The 18,685-nt window shown below is 34.9% G+C and overlaps 1 protein-coding gene across 7 annotated transcripts in view; it reads right to left on the minus strand.

The window, feature by feature from the left end:
- The window catches only part of PTPN13 (protein tyrosine phosphatase non-receptor type 13), a 173,214-nt gene that overhangs the window by 125,515 nt on the left and 29,014 nt on the right, over positions 1–18,685 (minus strand). For 6 of the 7 annotated variants that reach the window (XM_087826687.1, XM_087826682.1, XM_087826672.1 and 3 more), the window contains exon 2: positions 13,692–13,811. In XM_087826687.1, coding sequence (XP_087682813.1) covers positions 13,692–13,806 — 115 coding nt within the window. In that variant the 5' untranslated portion in view covers positions 13,807–13,811. Of the gene's footprint in view, positions 1–13,691; positions 13,812–18,685 lie in introns of those variants that run through there. The other variant, XM_087826685.1, reaches the window with a different exon arrangement.

Below are 18,685 nucleotides of genomic sequence, written 5' to 3' on the forward strand. Positions count from 1 at the left end.
TCCTAAAATAAAGCCAACTACAAATAACTGTCTACACATTTTGTTTCTTCTCTGACACTTTCTATAAATCCCACTAATATCTATACTGTATCTCCTCAAGCCCTGGAGTGAGCACCTTTGGTCTCTTCCACCCTGTCTGATGGATGAATGTATCATTACACATAAAGCCAGCACCTAGAAAAGAGCCTGGGATTAATACCAATTTCTATTTTTCCAGGGAACATCCAAACTTTGAGAGCAAAATTATTCCACATAAATGTAATATTTTAGGCAGCAGACTTCCAAAAGAATTTGCTCTAAGGTAGCTTCTTTCTTAAAATACACCAGTCATATCTTATTTGACCATCCTATTCAAGCAGTAGTAAAAATGTTAATTGTGAATGGTAAAGTCTATTTAAAAACATGATTTTATTGCTGGCTTATCAATTTTGTTGAAGCAACTTTGGAACCAAGTACTAAACTTCTTAAAGCACTGGCATTTATTTTGCCACCTAACAACTTCATGACAGCCTCTGTAGATCACACAGCTGCCACATTATATTTTGCCAGACAAAATAAACCAGAAATAAGTTTTATGGTAAAGGCCTTTAATAAAGCCGCAGGTTTTTGTTATTCAGTATGAAGCTTCAAGTTAAAAGAGATCTTCTTTGACCCCTGCTATCTGCATAAAGCCAGGGGAAAAAAGAAAACAAAATTTAAAAAATGATCTTAGCAACTTCTCTTTACTTTTAAGGCCCTGGAATCTATATAAAGACTGAAAACCCAGTAATAGCCAGGGGCGACTAGCATTTATCTCATTTTCAAAGAACTGGATGAAAGGTCAGTGAAGATTAGTATCTATATTCAGCTTTCAGAGGGGAAGAAAATATACAACTTTCTAGAAAGGAAGTTGCTTTACTTATGATGACATGATTCCACATAATCTTGACCTGTAACTACTTATGAAAAATATTTTTGTGATCACTAATACTATTCTCTCCTGATCATCATATATCACCCCCCTGTTTACACTGTAAAGAAATTTTCCTTCTCAAAGCAAAAAGGGGAAAGGAGGCTAATTTGAGTGATAAACAATTTCATTTTTCAAAAAGAAAAATTAAGGATACATTTCTCATAAAAATGTTAACCATGGCCACTGCACATAACCCTAAAAAAGTAAAAATCTTAATTGTTACTAAATGATACAAGGCACAAAGCCACCTTTTAATTCCTTTATTTGAGAAAAGAGTGAAGTAATTATGATATGTATTCTTTAAAAAGCTTGGTTACATAAAGTGGGTAAATCTCAGAATGTTGAGTGAAAGAAGGCAGACAACACAAAAGAGTTCACATTGTATTATTCTATTTGTGTGATGTTTATTTTTAGGCAAAACTTAATCTACATGATACGTCATAATAAAGATTACCTTTGGTAACTCAGAATTGACTGACTACAATGGAACATGAGGGGGCCTTCCTGGGTGCTAGAAATCTAGCACCCAGTGGTCAGATGGTGGTGGTTATATGAGTGTATACATTCATAAAATTCATCAAGTTGTGCAATTAGGAATAATGCTTTTTACAGTATACATTATATCTCAATATTTTAAAAAATCTCTATAAGTATATAAATTAAAACAATAAATACAGTAAAATTAGAGTAAAATTACAGATATCAGCAAGTATGGCACTAGAGGTAGAGAGCATGACCCGTAGCAACTTTCCCTTCTAAATGTATGACTCTTTAAATTTATAAAATGGTCTGTGTGTAAAATCTAGAGCCAAATAATTTCAAATCAAAACAAGTATATTTACTGTGTATTTGTGGGACAGGAGATGTTTACTCTGTTTTAAACATTTGTTAAACAACCCACATTATTCATTTTTAAAATGCTAGAGATTAAATTAATTTCATGTTTTATAGTTTGTTTCCAGGGGACAAATAGGGTAATTTTATCAGGTTCAAACACATGTAACTTGAAGAACCTGTTAATTCTGGCCTAATAAAAGCAGGGCAAGATGTAGCATGTCAAAGACAACTGATGCACCCTGTTAAACAACAAAATTATGATTGTAGGTAATTAGAAATGTAATATAGATGAGTTAGGTTTAGGTCTTTTAAAAGCTGCATACACTATACAAATATTTATGCGAAGCTTTTACACCGTAAGAACTTTCTGTATTTCCTATAAAGGCTTAAAAAAAATCAGGAATTAAATTTTAAGTTCAGTGCTGTGTATCCCTTCTAATGCACTGAGTTAGTTACTCTCCTTTGGTTCCACCAGATTGAAAGTTTTACATTTTCCTTCTTTGGTTTTATGATGATCCTTACCAACTTTAAGGATATTTGACGATGATAACTCTAAAGTCAACGTCCCTACCATTCTCATGAACGGAGTCAAACCCTTAAACTGTTTTAACTCCTATCATTTACACCAATCTAAACGTTATTTTATTTATAGTTTTGAAGTTACATCATTATTATCAAGCTTTTATACAGCTAATGACTGTTTAGATTTACCATCATGCTGACTGATTCGTCTGCTTATCATTCCTTCTTCCTGCTGCCTAAAATACATCTTTTACTAATTTGTTCAATGAGGGCTTCCCTGATAATAAATACTCTCAGTTTTCATATGAAAATGTGTTGTTTTGATTTTTTTTAAAAAATATATCTTTATTGATTTCAGAGAGAGGAAAGGAGAGGGAGAGAGACAGAAACATCAATGATGAGAGAGTCATTGATCGATCCCGCAACCCGGGCATGTGCCCTGACTGGGAATCGAACCCCAATCGCCCGGATCCTAGGTCGATGCTCAACCGCTGAGCCACGCCCTGCCGGGCTTGACTTTTTTCTTGAACTGTAATTTAGCAAAACATCAAATTCTATCTGCGCATTCCAGTGCAGTAGCCATTAGCCACATGTGACTTTTGATTGGAAAACATTTTTTAAAAAACAAAGAGTTTCAAATTAATAAGGAAAAGGGTCAAGCTCTGAATTTAAAAACTAAACAATTTTTGGAAAATATTTGATATATTTTTAAAAGCAGCTTTAATTAAGGCATAACTGCACATACTAAAAGAGTGCAATCTGATGTTCTGATAGAATATACCTGTGAAACTATTACCACAATCAAGATAATAAACATATCCACCACCCAAACCTTTCCTCATACACTTTAAAACAAAAAAATGTTTTTATTGATTTGGAGAAAAAGAGGAAGGGGGAGGGAAAAATATCAGTGAGAGAGAATCATTGATCTGCTGCCTCCTGCATGCCCCCTACTGGGAATTGAACCCGAAACCTGGGCATGTGCTCTGACTGGGAAGCAAACCGGCGACCTCCTGGGGCATGGACGATGCTCAGCCCACTGAGCCACACAAACAGGCCCTCATACGCTCCTGTCATCCCAGCTTCTAGCCCCTTGTGTAACTCTCATCCCCAAGTAACCATTGATCACCTTTATCATTTTAATTTAGTTTGCATTTTTTAGAATTTTAGATTAGAATCATACAACATGTATTATTTTTGTCTGATTTCCTTCACTCAGTGTAATTCATTATTTTGAAATTATGTTGTTGCATGAATCAACAGTTCACTCATTTTTATTGCTGTATAGTGATTCATTACATGGAATTATCACAATTTGTTTATCCATTCACCTGTTGATAGATATTTGGTTTGTTTATAGCTTTTGGCTACTGCAAATAAAGTTGCAATGAACATTCATGTACAAGTCTTTGTATGGACATATATTTTCATTTCTTTTGGGTGGTATACGTATATTTAACTTTTTAAGAAACTGCTAAACAGTTTCCAAAATGTAAAAACCATACCATTTTACATTCTCACCAGCCATGTAGAAAGTTCTAATTGCAACCAAATCTTTGCTAATTCTTGGTATGGTCAGTCTCTTAAATTTTAAACATTCTAATGCTTAAACATTCTAATTTTAAACATTCTAGTGCTAGCTGCTGAGGTTTTAATTTGCATCTTGTTGATGATTGATGATATTAAGACTTCTGTATTTCCCCCATGACTAATAGTTTCATGTTGTTATTTGAAATCTGAAATTTGTATATCTTCTTTGATAAAGTATCTGTTCCAATCTTTTGCCCAGTTTTTTGGGGGTTGTTTCTTACTACTGAGTTTTAAGAGTTCTTTATATATTCTGGATATAAGTCCTTTATCCATTATATAAATTGCAAATATTTCTCCCACCCTTTGACTCCTCCTTTCATTCTCTTAATGTGTTTAGAAGAGATGTTTCTAAGTTGAATCAAGTCCACTTTATCATTTTTTTTGTTTTATGAATCATGCATTTGGTATCCTAAGAACTATTTCACTAACCCATGGTCACAATTATTATCTCCTATGCTTTCCTCTAGAACTTTTACAATTTTAAGTTTTATATTTAAATCTATGACCCATTTTGAATTAATTTTTGTATGTACTGTGGAGTAATAATCAAAATTATTTAAAACATTTTTTTTTAGTATATAAATACCCAATTATCATTGTACCATTCCTGGAAAAGACTATCCTTTGCATCTTTCTCAAAAATCAATTGACCATATAAATGTGGATCTCTTTTGGACTCTATAATGTTCCATTGATCTATTTGTCTATTTTGATTAATGTAGCTTTATAATAAGTGTTGAAATAAACTAATGTGAGCCATCAAACTTTTTCTATTTCAATGTTGTTTTATCTATTCTAAAGCCACTGAATTGCCTTATGGACTTTAGAATCAATCCACAAATTCTACAAAAAAAAAAACAACCATTGGGATTACAATTGGATATATAAAGGATTTAGAGAATATTGACAACAATATTGAGTCTTCTGATCCAGGAGCACAACATAGCCCTCCCATTTTTTTAGGTCTTCTTTATTTTCTCTCAGCATTGTTTTTTAGTTTTCATTATACAGGTCTTCACATCTTTTGTCAGATTTATTCCAAATTATTTCATAATTTGTACTCTACATTTTTACCAATTTAAAATGGTATTTTACAGGGGAGCAATGGATAGTGGCAGCTCATCCTGGGGCTAACCCCCTGAACCTGTCTCCAAGAACCCCTTTTTTTCTTACTTCTCAGTGAGCCAAAGCAGCCCAGCCTAGGCTCTATGTTGCTTCTTCTATCCTAAGCCCTTCTTTGTTTCACTGTCCTTAGCTTTAATAAACGTACTCTCAAAATCCTCTGGACTTGTTTGTGAAATCTTTGCTGCACGAAGTCAAAAACCCACACGCTATAGGCTGGCCCGAGGAAGACCCATTCTGGGACCTGTCCCTGTCCAGTAATATTTCAACTGAAAGGATAAAGTGAGATCTCAGACAGGGAGAGGTGGCCTTCACAATTTTGTAGATCTCAACATAAGAAAAATTGCAATCTTATCAGGAAAAAGTACAATGATTAACTGGTGATGTTTGTCATGGCATGGGGAGGCAGAGGATGGCATATATGCTATGTATCTGCCATCCCTAATCTAGACAGCTTTTAGTCTTCCAGTTTTGTTTTGTTTTAATGTGCAGAAACCTCTTTAGGGTTCCTAATTACAGAGCATCATGAAGATTCAATCAAGGGAGTCATCCTCTGGGGGTTTTCCACTTCCTTTTGCTTCCTGGATGACTAATGTATGAAAAGTTACCTTTTCTTTTTTTTAATCCTTACTCGAGGATGTGTTTTTATTGATTTTGAGAGAGAGAGAGAGAGAGAGAGAGAGAGAGACAAACACTGATGAGAGAGAGAAACATCGAGCAGTTGCCTCCCGCACACGCCCTGAACCCACAACCTTTTTTGGTGTACAGGTCAATGCTCCAACCACCTGAGCCATCCACCAGGGCTACAAAAAGTTACTTTTAATCTTTCAGTTCCTACCAAGTCTATTTCCTTGTTCACAGAGAGCCAGCTAGACTATCTCAGATCTTCTAGTAGAAAACTATGATTTCTCAGCAATTATGTTTGAAAAACCCTGTGCACTTTGGTTCCACAGCCCATCATTCACAGCTAGAGAAAGAATCTTCTATCTCAGCTTTTTATTGGAGTTGCTAATGTGTGCTCCAACTCATCTCCTCATATTCTGCTTCTAAAATTAGGCATCAGAGATATGCCATTCCTGCCTCGGATAGCTTTGTTTGTTTCTTTATATCACAGGTCAAGGGGACATTCCCTACTCCTGCTTCCTGATTCCTCTGTACTACCTGTGGAAAAAATCTCAAGCTTCTTCCTTAGCAGAAGGCAAGTTTCCTCACTGGGGGTCATAACCCTCATATGACCAAGGAGAAGACCAGAGTTGTTCTGCAGCTCAGAGAACAGAAGACTTTTCAGAAACCAATCACTAAAAGCAACTCAAGACCCAAAACTCAGCTCTCAGAGTATAATTCAATTTCACTTCTCATTCTTCTACTAATGGACCTTGAGAACTGATTTGAAATTTCTGGTGGGGGAGCAGGCCATGTGTGTACCTATAGCAAAGAATAATTTTGCTTTATCTGGATAGGTTGTTTTCTTGTGGACAAAAGAAAGGGGTTCTATAGAAAGTAGCCTCACAGGGTGATCTGATTATAAATTCCTATCTGGGCAGGTCATGGTGGGTAGTCATGCCCCAGGCATACAACTTTACTAAAAGGTTTATCTTTTCCTAAGCAAGCCCTGTACATTGCTTCTGTGCATCTAGGTTAACAAACCTTTGAAATGCCCCCTTTCAGGCCCCTCAAGAGAGCACATAATCTTAACTACCTTGTAATCCAATCTTCACATGACCACCCCAAGACAGCCCATAATTTTAATTATTTTGCAGTCCCATTCCCAAACTGCTTCCTGTCACCTTCCTAGCCTTCATGCAACCTTCCTTATTTCCTTCCTTAATTTCAAATACATAAAAGGAGCTGCAAAACTGTTATTCTTGGGAGCATTTGAGATCTTGCTCCTCGGCATATGTTTCACTCAAACTCTTATAAGAATTCAAAAATAATTAAAAAAAATAAAATGAAATGGCATTTTAAAATTTCAATTTCCAACTGTTCATTGCTACTATGTATGAATACAGCTGACTTTTGTATATTGATCTTGTATTCTGCAACTTGCTGAACTCAGTTCTAGAGACTTCTTTTTGTGGATTCCATCAAATTTTCTATGTAAGCATTTATGTAATTTTCAAATAAATACAGTTTAACTGCTTTCTTTGTAATCCGGATGCCTTTTATTTCTTCTTCTTGCCTTATTACACTGTTCAGAACTTTGAGTACAATGCTGAATATAAGTAACAAGAGCAGAAATCCTTACTATGCTCTTAGGGGGAAAGGTTTAATGTTTCACCACTAAGTATGATGTTACCTATAAGTTTTTTGTATGTACCCTTTATCAGGTAGAGATAGTTCTTTTTTATTGGCAGGTTTTAAAAAAATCAGGAACGGATGTTGGATTTTATTAAATGTTTTTTCTGTATCTACTGAGATGATCGTATGATTTTGCTTCTGTTTAGTTTATAAGCACAGTGAATGATACTGATTGATTTATGAATGTTAAACAAATCTTGTACTCCTAGGATCTACTTAATTATAGTGTATTATCCCTTTTATATATTGTTGGATTCAATTTGTTAAAAGTTTTGTTAATGACTTTTGCATTAATGCTCATAAAGTATATTGACTTATAGTTTTGTTTTCCCTATCTTTGTCTGATTTTTTATATTACAGTACTGTTGACCTCATAGAGTTAGTTCAGAAGTATTTTCTCATTTTCAATCTTCTTCAAGCATTTGAGAGAGAATTGCCTTTTCTTCTTTAAACTTTTAAAATTCCCTAGTGAAGCAATATGGGCCTAGAGTTTTCTTCGTGGGACATTTAAAACTATATGCAATCATCTTAACAGATATAGGCAATTCAGGTTGTCTGTTTTTTGGTGAGTAAGCTTTTGGTAATTTATGTCTTTTCAGGTATCCATTTCATGTAAGTTATTAAATTTTCCAATAACTTAATAACTTTTCCTTATTATTTTTAATATCTGTGTAATACAAAGTGATGGCACTTTGTCACCAGATATTTTTCTAAAATCCTGTGAAGCTATCAATTTTAATAGTTTATTGTAATGTATACATAAAGTGACTTTACAGCTCTAAATAGGTATTGCTTATAAAGACTTACTTTAAAATAGTTATATCATTTCTGTTCTGCCAATATTAATTCTTATAAGTCATTTAAACTAGGCCTTGTTTCCTTATTTCTAAAAATTATTAGGTCAAATGGATTAAGATCTTTCCAGCTCAAAGAGTTTCATTTCATAAATAAAAATATATGTGTATGTGTGGTTCTGAGTTTATATATTCTTTACATATTTTTTCCGTTTCAATAGCAAGGGTATTTCCATGAAAGTATTTATTCAATGAAAGCAATTCTATACAACAAAAACAGGAAGAACTTAATATTTCATATAATTCTGCTGATAAAAAATAATAGACCATTTATTCTCTAGTAAAATTGTTTGTTTAAACGGGTACCTACAAATTCTAATTTTGAAACACTTCTTAATGAGTGAAGAGCAGAGACATTTATTTTATATCTGTCCTAGCTATCTGTAGTAACTTGTAGTTTTCACTCACGCATATAAAAAGTATTTATAACGAAATACGGCCAAAGGATTCTATATGCCCTGTTCTCTGCAACCATATCCAAATTTTTTTCCAAAAACAATAAGAAATGTGACATGGTCTTCTCAATTTTCCCAGGACACTTGCTGGTAACGCTGTATTTTTTAAATTTGGAGTTACAGCAACTTTGCTTTTTTTTTTTGGTACTTCTCTTTATCAAAATGCTTCATTCTATTATCTTTTTATCTGTTTCATTTACTAATTTCATGAATTTATTATTTTATTTATTAAACAGGGAAACAGAAATGACCACAGACATAGTAAAAGGGATTTATATCCTTGCCTAAACAAAGGAGACTGGGGTTTTTTCCTCTTTTTAGTTATGAAGAGGCAATTTTCACAACAACCAAACAATTCTAATACCTTAAAATCTCAGATTCAAAAGATCTATATTTTGCAAAGAGCGATAGTTCCATAATTTTTTTAAAAATTACTGTTTTGGGCAACTAATATAATTGTAAGTTTATTTTTCCAAGGGCACAACAATTTCAGTTTTAAAGACTATCCAGAATGTGTATGAGAACGACATTGTTTTTTATTTTCTAGGACCACTAAGCCTCTGCATGAGTTCATCCATAATGTGAAAGCTAAAATCTTAAATGTGTATGCTTTCTGTCATAAGCTAGGCTTTCTAATAGGTTAATAACATGGAATAAGAAGCATATAATTAGGAAGGGAGGACACTCAATAAAATTTCTCCAGAATTTTTATTTCAATGGCCACATTTAATTTTCAAATTAACAAACAGCATCTCCTCAGCTGGGCAAAAAAGTGAAATCCAGCTATCTACTGTTTATAAGAAATACCTAAGTTTCAACACGGATCATTTGAAGATGAAGGAGGAAAGATATTCTAGTAAATGGCAAGGAAAAGGAAGCAGAGGTAGCAATGTTAAGAGCAGACTACATACAATTTAAGGAGAAGAGTAAAAAGAAAAGGCTTAATTTATATTGATAAAAGATCCAATCTATTTATATTAGTCATTAACCATTATACACATCACACAGAACTGCATAAAACACATGATGACAGTAGTAAGACAGACAAAAACATCATTCTAGTAGAAGATTTTAACTTTCCCTAAGGATCTGACAGATCAAGTATACAAAGTAATAAAAACCTAGAGAAAATTTCAAAGCACCTGCATGAACAAGCTTAAGTCATACCCTAGAAACAGAAAATATATTCTTTCCAAATTCCCACAGATTATTTACAAAATTAGACCAGGTGAAAGACCACAACCAAATCTCAAAAAATTCTAAAACCTAATCACATAGATCACACATTTTAATAATCACAAGACAATAAAACTAAGAAACTTATATATAACACAAAGAAAATCGATTATTATCACTATCATCTAAAAGTTTAGAATTATACATTTGAAAAAAGTTTTACTTTTCCTCCTCTAAAGAGAAATTGTTTGAATATGGTGTCTTTCAACAAAGTCAAGCTTAAGTATGATTATCCTATAAATAATAACCACAAGTTTATTTAAAAAAAAAAAAAAAGGCTAAAATTTCAAGGAGGCTCAAAACGATGAAGTAATAATTTTCTTGACCCCTCCCCCAGCAGAAATGTTTATTACCAGTCTTTTATTCATAGGAATGTCAACTTTCACTTAAATACTGAAAAACACACAGGAACAATATACAGGTTCAAAAAGATAGGAAGAAAAAGCCATTCATAAGGACAAAAACTAAGACACAGAAAGGAGAAGAAAACACATTTTAGAAAAACAAACTTCTTAGAGACCATTTTAACTGTTTTTTCCCCCCTAAGAACACTATTCATAAAGGTGTTTACTAGAAAACCACAAAATAAGCAAACTAATACAGGTATCCCCTGCTTTTTGAAAATCTGTTTTACTCCACTTGGCTTTTATTAAAGATCTATATTAATACTTGTTTTCGCTGACTGAAAGAAATCCAAAGAGATTTTCACTTTTACAAAAAAAGGCGAAAATATAGCATTCAGCATTTGTTCTGCAGAGAGCCATTATAGGGGCAGTGCATCTGGGGCAGTGAGAATGGCACTGCCAAGCTCTTCCCAGTGAAACTGAGGGTCCTTATGACATTGATTAAATTTAGCTTTAAATCCTAGCTCTAGAAATCATCTATCTCTCTACCTCTCAAGACCTAGCCTTCTCCCTGGGTAATCAGCAACCCTGGAGGCAGCAGAAGACAGTAGCCTGGATCTGACTAATGGTCACAAAGTCTGGACCTCTGGCAGGCTAAAGATAACATCTTGACCAAAGTTATGTTTCAGTGCCTTAGTCCTAAGGTGGAAGGGCCCCCTGGCTACTTTCCCATGAGACTGGACAGAAGGACAAGGGAACAGATCTCAAAACTGTTCTCAAGACCAAAATAAATGATTTATTACTCTTCCTCACCTCTAACCAATCAGTTCCCAGACCCCACCCTCCTAACCTACAGTGTCTTGTGATTTTGCACTATATACTCTAAGTTACACGTCATTGGGGAGTTTGGGCTTTAGAGAATCAACTTCCTATTCTCCTGCATGGCGTCTCCACTGCAATTCTCAATGTTTAGAGTTTGGCTCTGTTAGTGCCCTTTGGATGAACTCTTTCTATTCTAGAACACCTGGGAACCACACTCAATATCACGGTCCCATAGCTCTTAACTGTGTCTTTGAACATCTGAGCTTTACCTCCATTTACTTTGTGTATCTGCTACAAAAGTGTGTCCTCAGGTAATGAGAAAAGCCTAGGAGAGCCTGTAAAGGTGTTACTTAACACTCCCCAAGGAACAAGATGCAACTAAGCACATTTGGTATGATCTTGTAGGTTATTTGGGGGATCCGGGAATAACTCAGAAATGTTTCCTTACTAATTAATAGCACCAGCTTCTTTGATTTATGTATTTTTGTCTTAACACAAAGTTTCAGAGGAACGCTTTGCTTTCGTACAGAAGGGGAAACCTGTCATTATTTTATTTCATTTTGTTATAAGAGTAAGAAAAAAAACTTGTGGCAAAAAAAGATAGTGTGCTATCAAATACAAGAAATAAAAAATCATATATTTCAGATAAACAAAATCAAATAAGCATAATTTTTCTCCAAATAAATAGAAATTTCTAATTGGCAATTATAAGAGCTGATAATCTCCAGACCGTCAAAGAATCCAAATTCAGTATGTCTATATTACTGATGCTCCTCTGTGAATTGGACTGAAGGCCTTCTGGTAACCAGCTCCCATTGGACAGTGTTTAAGGCATAGCTGCCTTACAATTAATTTTATAACACAGCCAGTAAGTCTCTTTATTGTAATGTGCCAATACATTATGCAATAATTACATCTCAATGACAAGTACTTTATATTCAGACATTCAATCTCTATTAAAATTGTGATATTTGAAAGAAAGAAAACCCTGAGGTACTCAGAGTGTGCAAGATGCTTTATGTTCTCTGAGTCATGGCTAGGGCAGTTACCTTGCCATTCGTACAATAAAAAAGTATTATCTCTCCCTCCTCTGAATGAACATCTGTGGTACTTATTGTTGCTGTCACTCATTTGGCACACAGTTTTGAAGTAGTAAACTTTTCACACATGCTTCTGATCTGAATAAATCCCTTTAGGGCAACAGTGACATCTTCTTATTAGGATCTTTCATACACTACTTCACAAGTAGATGTTTCTTAAATATTGACTATTGTTAATTAACTTAGTAATACCACCAAGCATATCCTTTCTTCAACATCACCTCTGCAGCATGGCTAACTGTTTTAAATTCTAGAGTGCCTATACTTTCAAATGTTCTGAAACACTAAAATAAAGCAAACAAAACTATAAGGTCTATTAAAATAGCTAGATTTTAGGTAAGTGGCATTAAATAAAATGAATTACTTTTCTTTAGATTTATCCTAATTCTAATCAAAAGTCTTCAAATATCTAGGTTATAGCAGAATTGGGTGGGACCTAACACTGTTTTGTTTAAGTTCCAGTCCCTGAATGGGAAAACTACAGCAACAACAAGAACGATGACAAAGCTTACCATTTGTCCCAATCTGTACTCAATCAGTGGTCACTCCTACAACTTCTAAAAGGTTCCCATGCTCTTGGTCTTAAGCAATTCAAACTTATGCATCAGAACATCCCTAAAAACTTGTTAAAACACAAATTGCTGGGCTGTGCCCCTAAGAGTTTCTTATTCAATTAGGTCTACAGTGGGCCTAAGTATTTGCATTTCTAACATATTTGCAGGTGATGCTGATGCCACTCATCCGGGGACCATACTTTGAGAACTACTACTTCATCTATTTTTGTTATGTTTATTGTGCCTGATTAATTCATTCATATCAAAGATTTATTCTTCCTTTTTAGATGAAGCTTGGTTTTTTTACCTACTGTTCTAAACAGGTGTTGGTCATATGGTGTAAATGGCAAACATCATCTTTGTGTGGAGGTTTTCAGCATGAAATCAAATGTTTTTGGGTAACCAAGGGGTGACTCCTTAATTTTTCCAGCTCCAAAATGCCACACAACCATTTGGAGCAGGCGACTACCTCTACAGGGAAGCACCAAAGAAGTTATTCAGTATACATTATCTTAATTTATTACAGAGATGCACATACTATTCTCTCTGCCAGGAATGTTTTCCCCTCCCTCTTACCTGGTTAACTTCACCTTTTCTTTCAGGTCTTAGCTTAGGGGCGACTTATGCAAGGTGGCGTTCCATTTCTTCCTCATGACCATGTCAAACCTTCCTACTATGGGTTCTCATAGAGTACCTGAATCCCCTCCTGTGTAGTCCTTGTCATGCTTTAATTTTTTACATTTATTTATATAAATATTTTATTAATAGCAGTTTTCTACACTGGACAACAAGCTCCCTACAGACAAAGAATGTTTTTAATCATCATTATATTTCCAGTCCCTAGCACAATATCAGGCATATCAAAGATGTTTGAATAAAGGCAGACAAGATCTGAGCATTTTTAGCCCTAAGAGAGGTAAGAGAAAGTACTCTTCTATACTCTTCCCCTTTACGGATTTTCAGCTACCCAATATTCAAAATTAGGAAAGAAAAAAAAAGACTTACCTTTCCTGAATAATTCTTGGAGACTTTCAGCACTTTGATTTAATACAGCCCATATTTCTTCCTCCTGCAGGGGTCCACCACGAACCTCCAGGGCCTCAGCTAGTGACACGTGCATATTACCTAGGAAACAAAGGTAAAGATGATCTACCCATCATCAACTTTACTGCACTTGCTGTAGTGAAAGTTCTACATCAGTGATGAGAGACTATGAGGTTCCTGTCTACCTAATTTTTCAATATGGTTTTCTATCTAAATATAATCTTACACTTAAACTCATAGAGGGTAAAAGAACTGAAGGGGGGAAAAACCTCAAAGCAACCACTTTCCCTAGCACAACAGTGTCAACCTCAGAGACAGGACTACAGAATAGTGGTGCTGTTTCATGGGAGAAGACAGAGAGATCGCAGGGTCTCAAAAGGCCAAAGTGCAGATGATTAAATCAAAGCAGCCAGACTAAATTGAAGGCCTTTCAGATCACAGTTCCAGGCTTCACCCTTCCCATCCAGGTAAAAAGAGTACGAGGAGTAAAGAGAAGAACCTATACTCATAGTGGGAGAAGCTGCGAATAAGATGGAATATATCTCTTCCATTCATTGACTGATTCCGTATCTCCAATATATATATACTATAACTATAAATTGTATACTGAATGGACTTAACTATTTCTAGAACCAGCTTTGCTCCCCAAAATGTGCCACTTTGGCATGTGAATTATTTTGAGCTGATGGCAAACTGAGACCCTTTAGGCCCGAGAAACTTTTACTTCTCCTTAAAGAATTTAAATTTGGAGCTTTGCCCATAGAAAGAGTTATTACTAGAGATTACTTTTTTTGAGCTATTTAGAGGGCAGGGCAAACATCTAATTACTGAACATCTGTTCTTATTGTCCTTTAAATGACCTTCTTCCCCTCTGAAGCTCCAAGCTGCCTTACCTCATCCTGAGTTCAGAATGCCATATATACCTCATCTTAACTTTCTGTCTCTGACTCTCTCATGTGTGCGAGGTTCCCATATGTACATATGTAATTAAATTGGTTTATTTTCTCTTGTTAATCTGTCTCATGTAGATTTAATTATTAGACTAATTGAAAAAAACCTTAAAGAGCAAAGGGAAGTTTCTTCCTCCCCCAAACTGCCAATTTACCATTTGCCCCTGGGAAAGTCATTTCACCTCTAAACCTCAGTTTCCCGTTTGTGACATAGGAATAATAATAATAATGCTACTTTGGGGTGACTATGACAAGGAAACAGGTTATGCCTATAAGCATGTTTCATAATCTAAGTACAAAAATTCAGAAAGGTGCCTTCGTGGTAACATTTTTGTAGGGTTAATTTTTTCAGTGGTATTCAACTAAGTAGGTAATCTATGGGTTTTCTATGGGTCTCAATAATCCTATTTTCATTTTGGAAGGGAGAAATGCAGCTAGTCAAAACCTCCTACTACTCTTTCATTAGTGGGGTGGGGCAAGAAGCAGGGCTATACAGAGGGTCAGCCTGGAGCTATGAAATCCTATCCAGATGATTCAAAAGGTCCCAAAAATTTATACTGCGGTAATTGATCTACAGCTCTGTGCTTACACTAAAAAACACTAAAGGTACATTTTAAAAGACTGAATTTTATGGTATGTGAATTACATTTCAATAAAGTTGTTTTTAAAAATCCTAACCAGGGTACCACTCAAGGTTCCCAGAGTACCACCAGAAGGAGAATGGGGGAGGGGGAGGATGGGGGGGAGGAAGAATGAAGGGAGAGGAAGAGGAGGAGGAAGGGAAAAATTAAGTCTCACAGGTATTTTGGTTTGAGTGAAGAATTCTGAAGAACCCAGAAAAGTACAAGTAAAAGAGCCACCCTGCAGCACATATCAAGTTCAAAACGAATGAAGCCAGTTTACAACAGGAATCAGGTACAAAATAGCTAGCCTTCTACCTTCCTTCCTTCTCGCAGGTTAAGTCCTGGGGGGTGAGACAGCAACTTGCACATGGGTGAGGAGAGAGGCAACAAAAAGAGACGCCAACCCCACCGTCGCCCTCCTACAGCTAATCCCAGCTAAGGAAAGGGAAGTTTTAGTTTTGAGTGGAGGTTGCAGTGTTGGTTAATATACTGACTAGGCACTTTTCATTATGGAATTGACATTGCGTTTGTAGTTAAGTGACTATAGTTATTATTATAAAAGGGTAAAAAAAATTATGGGCATGAGTTTTCACATAGAAGCAAGGGGACAACAAGGAAGGAAGGAAGGAAGGAAGGAAGGAAGGAAGGGAGGGAGGGAGGGAGGGAGGGAGGGAGGGAGGGGAGGGAGGGAGGGAGGGAGGGAGGGAGGGAGGGAGGGAGGGAGGGAGGAAGGAAGGAAGGAAGGAAGGAAGGAAGGAAGGAAGGAAGGAAGGAAGGAAGGAAGGAAGGGGGGAAGGGGGGAAGGAAGGGGGGAAGGAAGGAAGGAAGGAAAGAAAGACTGATGGGCAAGTAAATTGCTTTTGATTATATCTTCTGTATTGTATTGTAAAGCAAATGATAATATACAGGGTGGGGCAAAAGTACATTTACAGTTGTGAGTACGTGAAATAGTTTATTCTTGTATTACTATTTTTTAATTATTGTATTATTTTCCATTCGAACAACTATAAACCCACTTTTGCCCCACCCTGTACATACACAAAGTTTAAAATCTTAATATATAGGTTTTACTTATTTTTAAAGAAATAGGTTTTTCAAATATTTTTTCTATAAGAAAATGAAAAAGTAACTTTTTTTAAAAAAAATTTTATTTTTTTAAATTTTATTTTTGTTTAAAATATTATAGATGTCCCTTTTTCTCCCCAATGACCCATCCCACCCTGTCCCTTCCCCCTCTCCAGTCCCTCTCCCCACCACTGTCCATGTCCTTGGGTTGTGCATATATGCATATAAAGTCCTTGGTTACTCTTTCCCCCTCCACCCACCTGCCCTCCTCCATCCCTCTGACATTCATCAGTCTCATCTGTGCTTCCATGTCATTGAATCTATTCTGTTCATCAGTTTATTAAGTTCTTTAGATTCCACGTATAAGCGAGATCATGTGATGTTTGTCTTTCGCTGCCTGGCTTATTTCACTTAGCATAATATTCTCCAGGTCCATCCATACTGTCCCAAAGGGTACAAGATCCTTCCTCTTTACAGCTGCGTAGTACTCCGTGGTGTAAATGTCCCATAGCTTTTTTATCCACTCATCTACTGATGGGCACTTGGGCTGTTTCCAGATCTTGGCTATTGTAAACTGTGCTGCTATGAACATCGGGGTACATATATTCTTTCTGATTAATGTTTCAGGATTCTTAACACAATTTTTCATTGCTTGATTCAATCAGGTCTTAATTATGTTTTATTAATCCTCTGTTAACTTCTATTTATAAAAATTTTTGTCTATTCAGTAAAGGATCTTTATGCATCTCTGGTTGAAACTTGTTAGAATTCTGAAACACAGAAGGAACATTTCTTTTTGTAAAGCAATGTCATCTAATGATAGATTTGATACTTTTAATTTATAGCTAGCTACGCTAGAAAATATGTTTAAGATTTTAAAAAACTGCCATACCCCTGTAACCACTTAATCTCAAGATTTAATGTGATGTTAAAGCAACTTTCTAAAAATCAAACAACAAAACTATACTTTATAAGTTGTCCTCCATCACTATCTTTGGCAATTACCTACCATTATCATTTCTCTCCATTATTTTTATTCACTTTTATTATAGCTCTCCAGATCATTACCTCCAAATAAAAAAGAAGACAAGGGAATGAAAGATGTAGAAGTGGAAAAGGGATGCAAAAAAAAAAAAAAAGTGGAGAAAAAATAGCTTGAAGTCAACCAACAGATGAGGGAAACAATTCTTAAGTCTATTATTTCAATTATTTCCTTTAGACACAGCACTAGATAACTTTGGGTACAGATATATGACTGTCATATTTTATTATCAAAATGGTCCTGCTTTACAATAAACATAACCATATCATTTACTTTTATTTCCTTGAAAGTTGTGGGCTATGTGGTAACTAGACAGTTTTTGGACTTTCAAATAAGAAAAAATATTTACATTACATAACCAGAATCATTATTATGTTTTTGGTTAACATACCTATTATTGTCATGATCCTAAAACTGTGCCTACATTTAGAGCCACAAAGGGATTCTAACAGATGTCATTTTAATCCTGAAGGATTTGTGGCATTCACAGATAGAAAGTACATAAGTAATTATAACAGAATGAAATAGTAAACAGATTAACTGAATCCAATCAAGTGGTGTAACAATCTGTCCAGGAGTAAACTAATGAATTAGAAATGTTTAAATTGATTTTAAGGAAATAGGGCCATACGAGTACCCTGTTTCAAGAACAAAGCTACTATAAAATAGAGCTCTTGTGTGGCCACTAGTTTTGGGCAAAGATCACCATCCTAGCTAAGGACTTCTTACTAAGCAGTAAGAAACCATAGTGAGTTGAGAAGGCAACCCCCCAAATTGTAAGCATCTTTTACCCAGGATGATTCACAATTAAGTTTATAAAAGTTTATGAGAAGCAAACACATATATTAGTAATTAAAGAATCTGTACATATTTGATATTTTAGAATAAGGTCAGTTAGAATAATGGATTCGCCTTGTGATTCCAAATTAAATAATGTTAATTAAGAAAATGAAATATTTTAAAATGTGTAAAATACCACTGAAACATATATATATGAGAACTTAAGTCTTAACATACTTATAAATTTTCATTCATTAGAAGATTTACTTAAGTATTTGGGAAGGTTTTTTTGGTCAGACTACTGCACACTTTAAAAATAGGTTTTAAATTATACAAAAGCAGTTTAAAAATATTTAAGGGATTTTAATTAACAAAGTTTGAGAATTGGATAATACACTCAATCAAAAACACCCTTTCAAATTGACTTAAAATTATATACAAGTAGAATAAAATAATAAAATTGACCATAACAGCTTAAGAACCAGGTCTGAGAAT

The sequence above is a fragment of the Miniopterus natalensis genome, chromosome 1 (assembly GCF_054644295.1).
Source record: "Miniopterus natalensis isolate mMinNat1 chromosome 1, mMinNat1.hap1, whole genome shotgun sequence".
In the NCBI taxonomy this organism is placed as follows: domain Eukaryota; kingdom Metazoa; phylum Chordata; class Mammalia; order Chiroptera; family Miniopteridae; genus Miniopterus; species Miniopterus natalensis.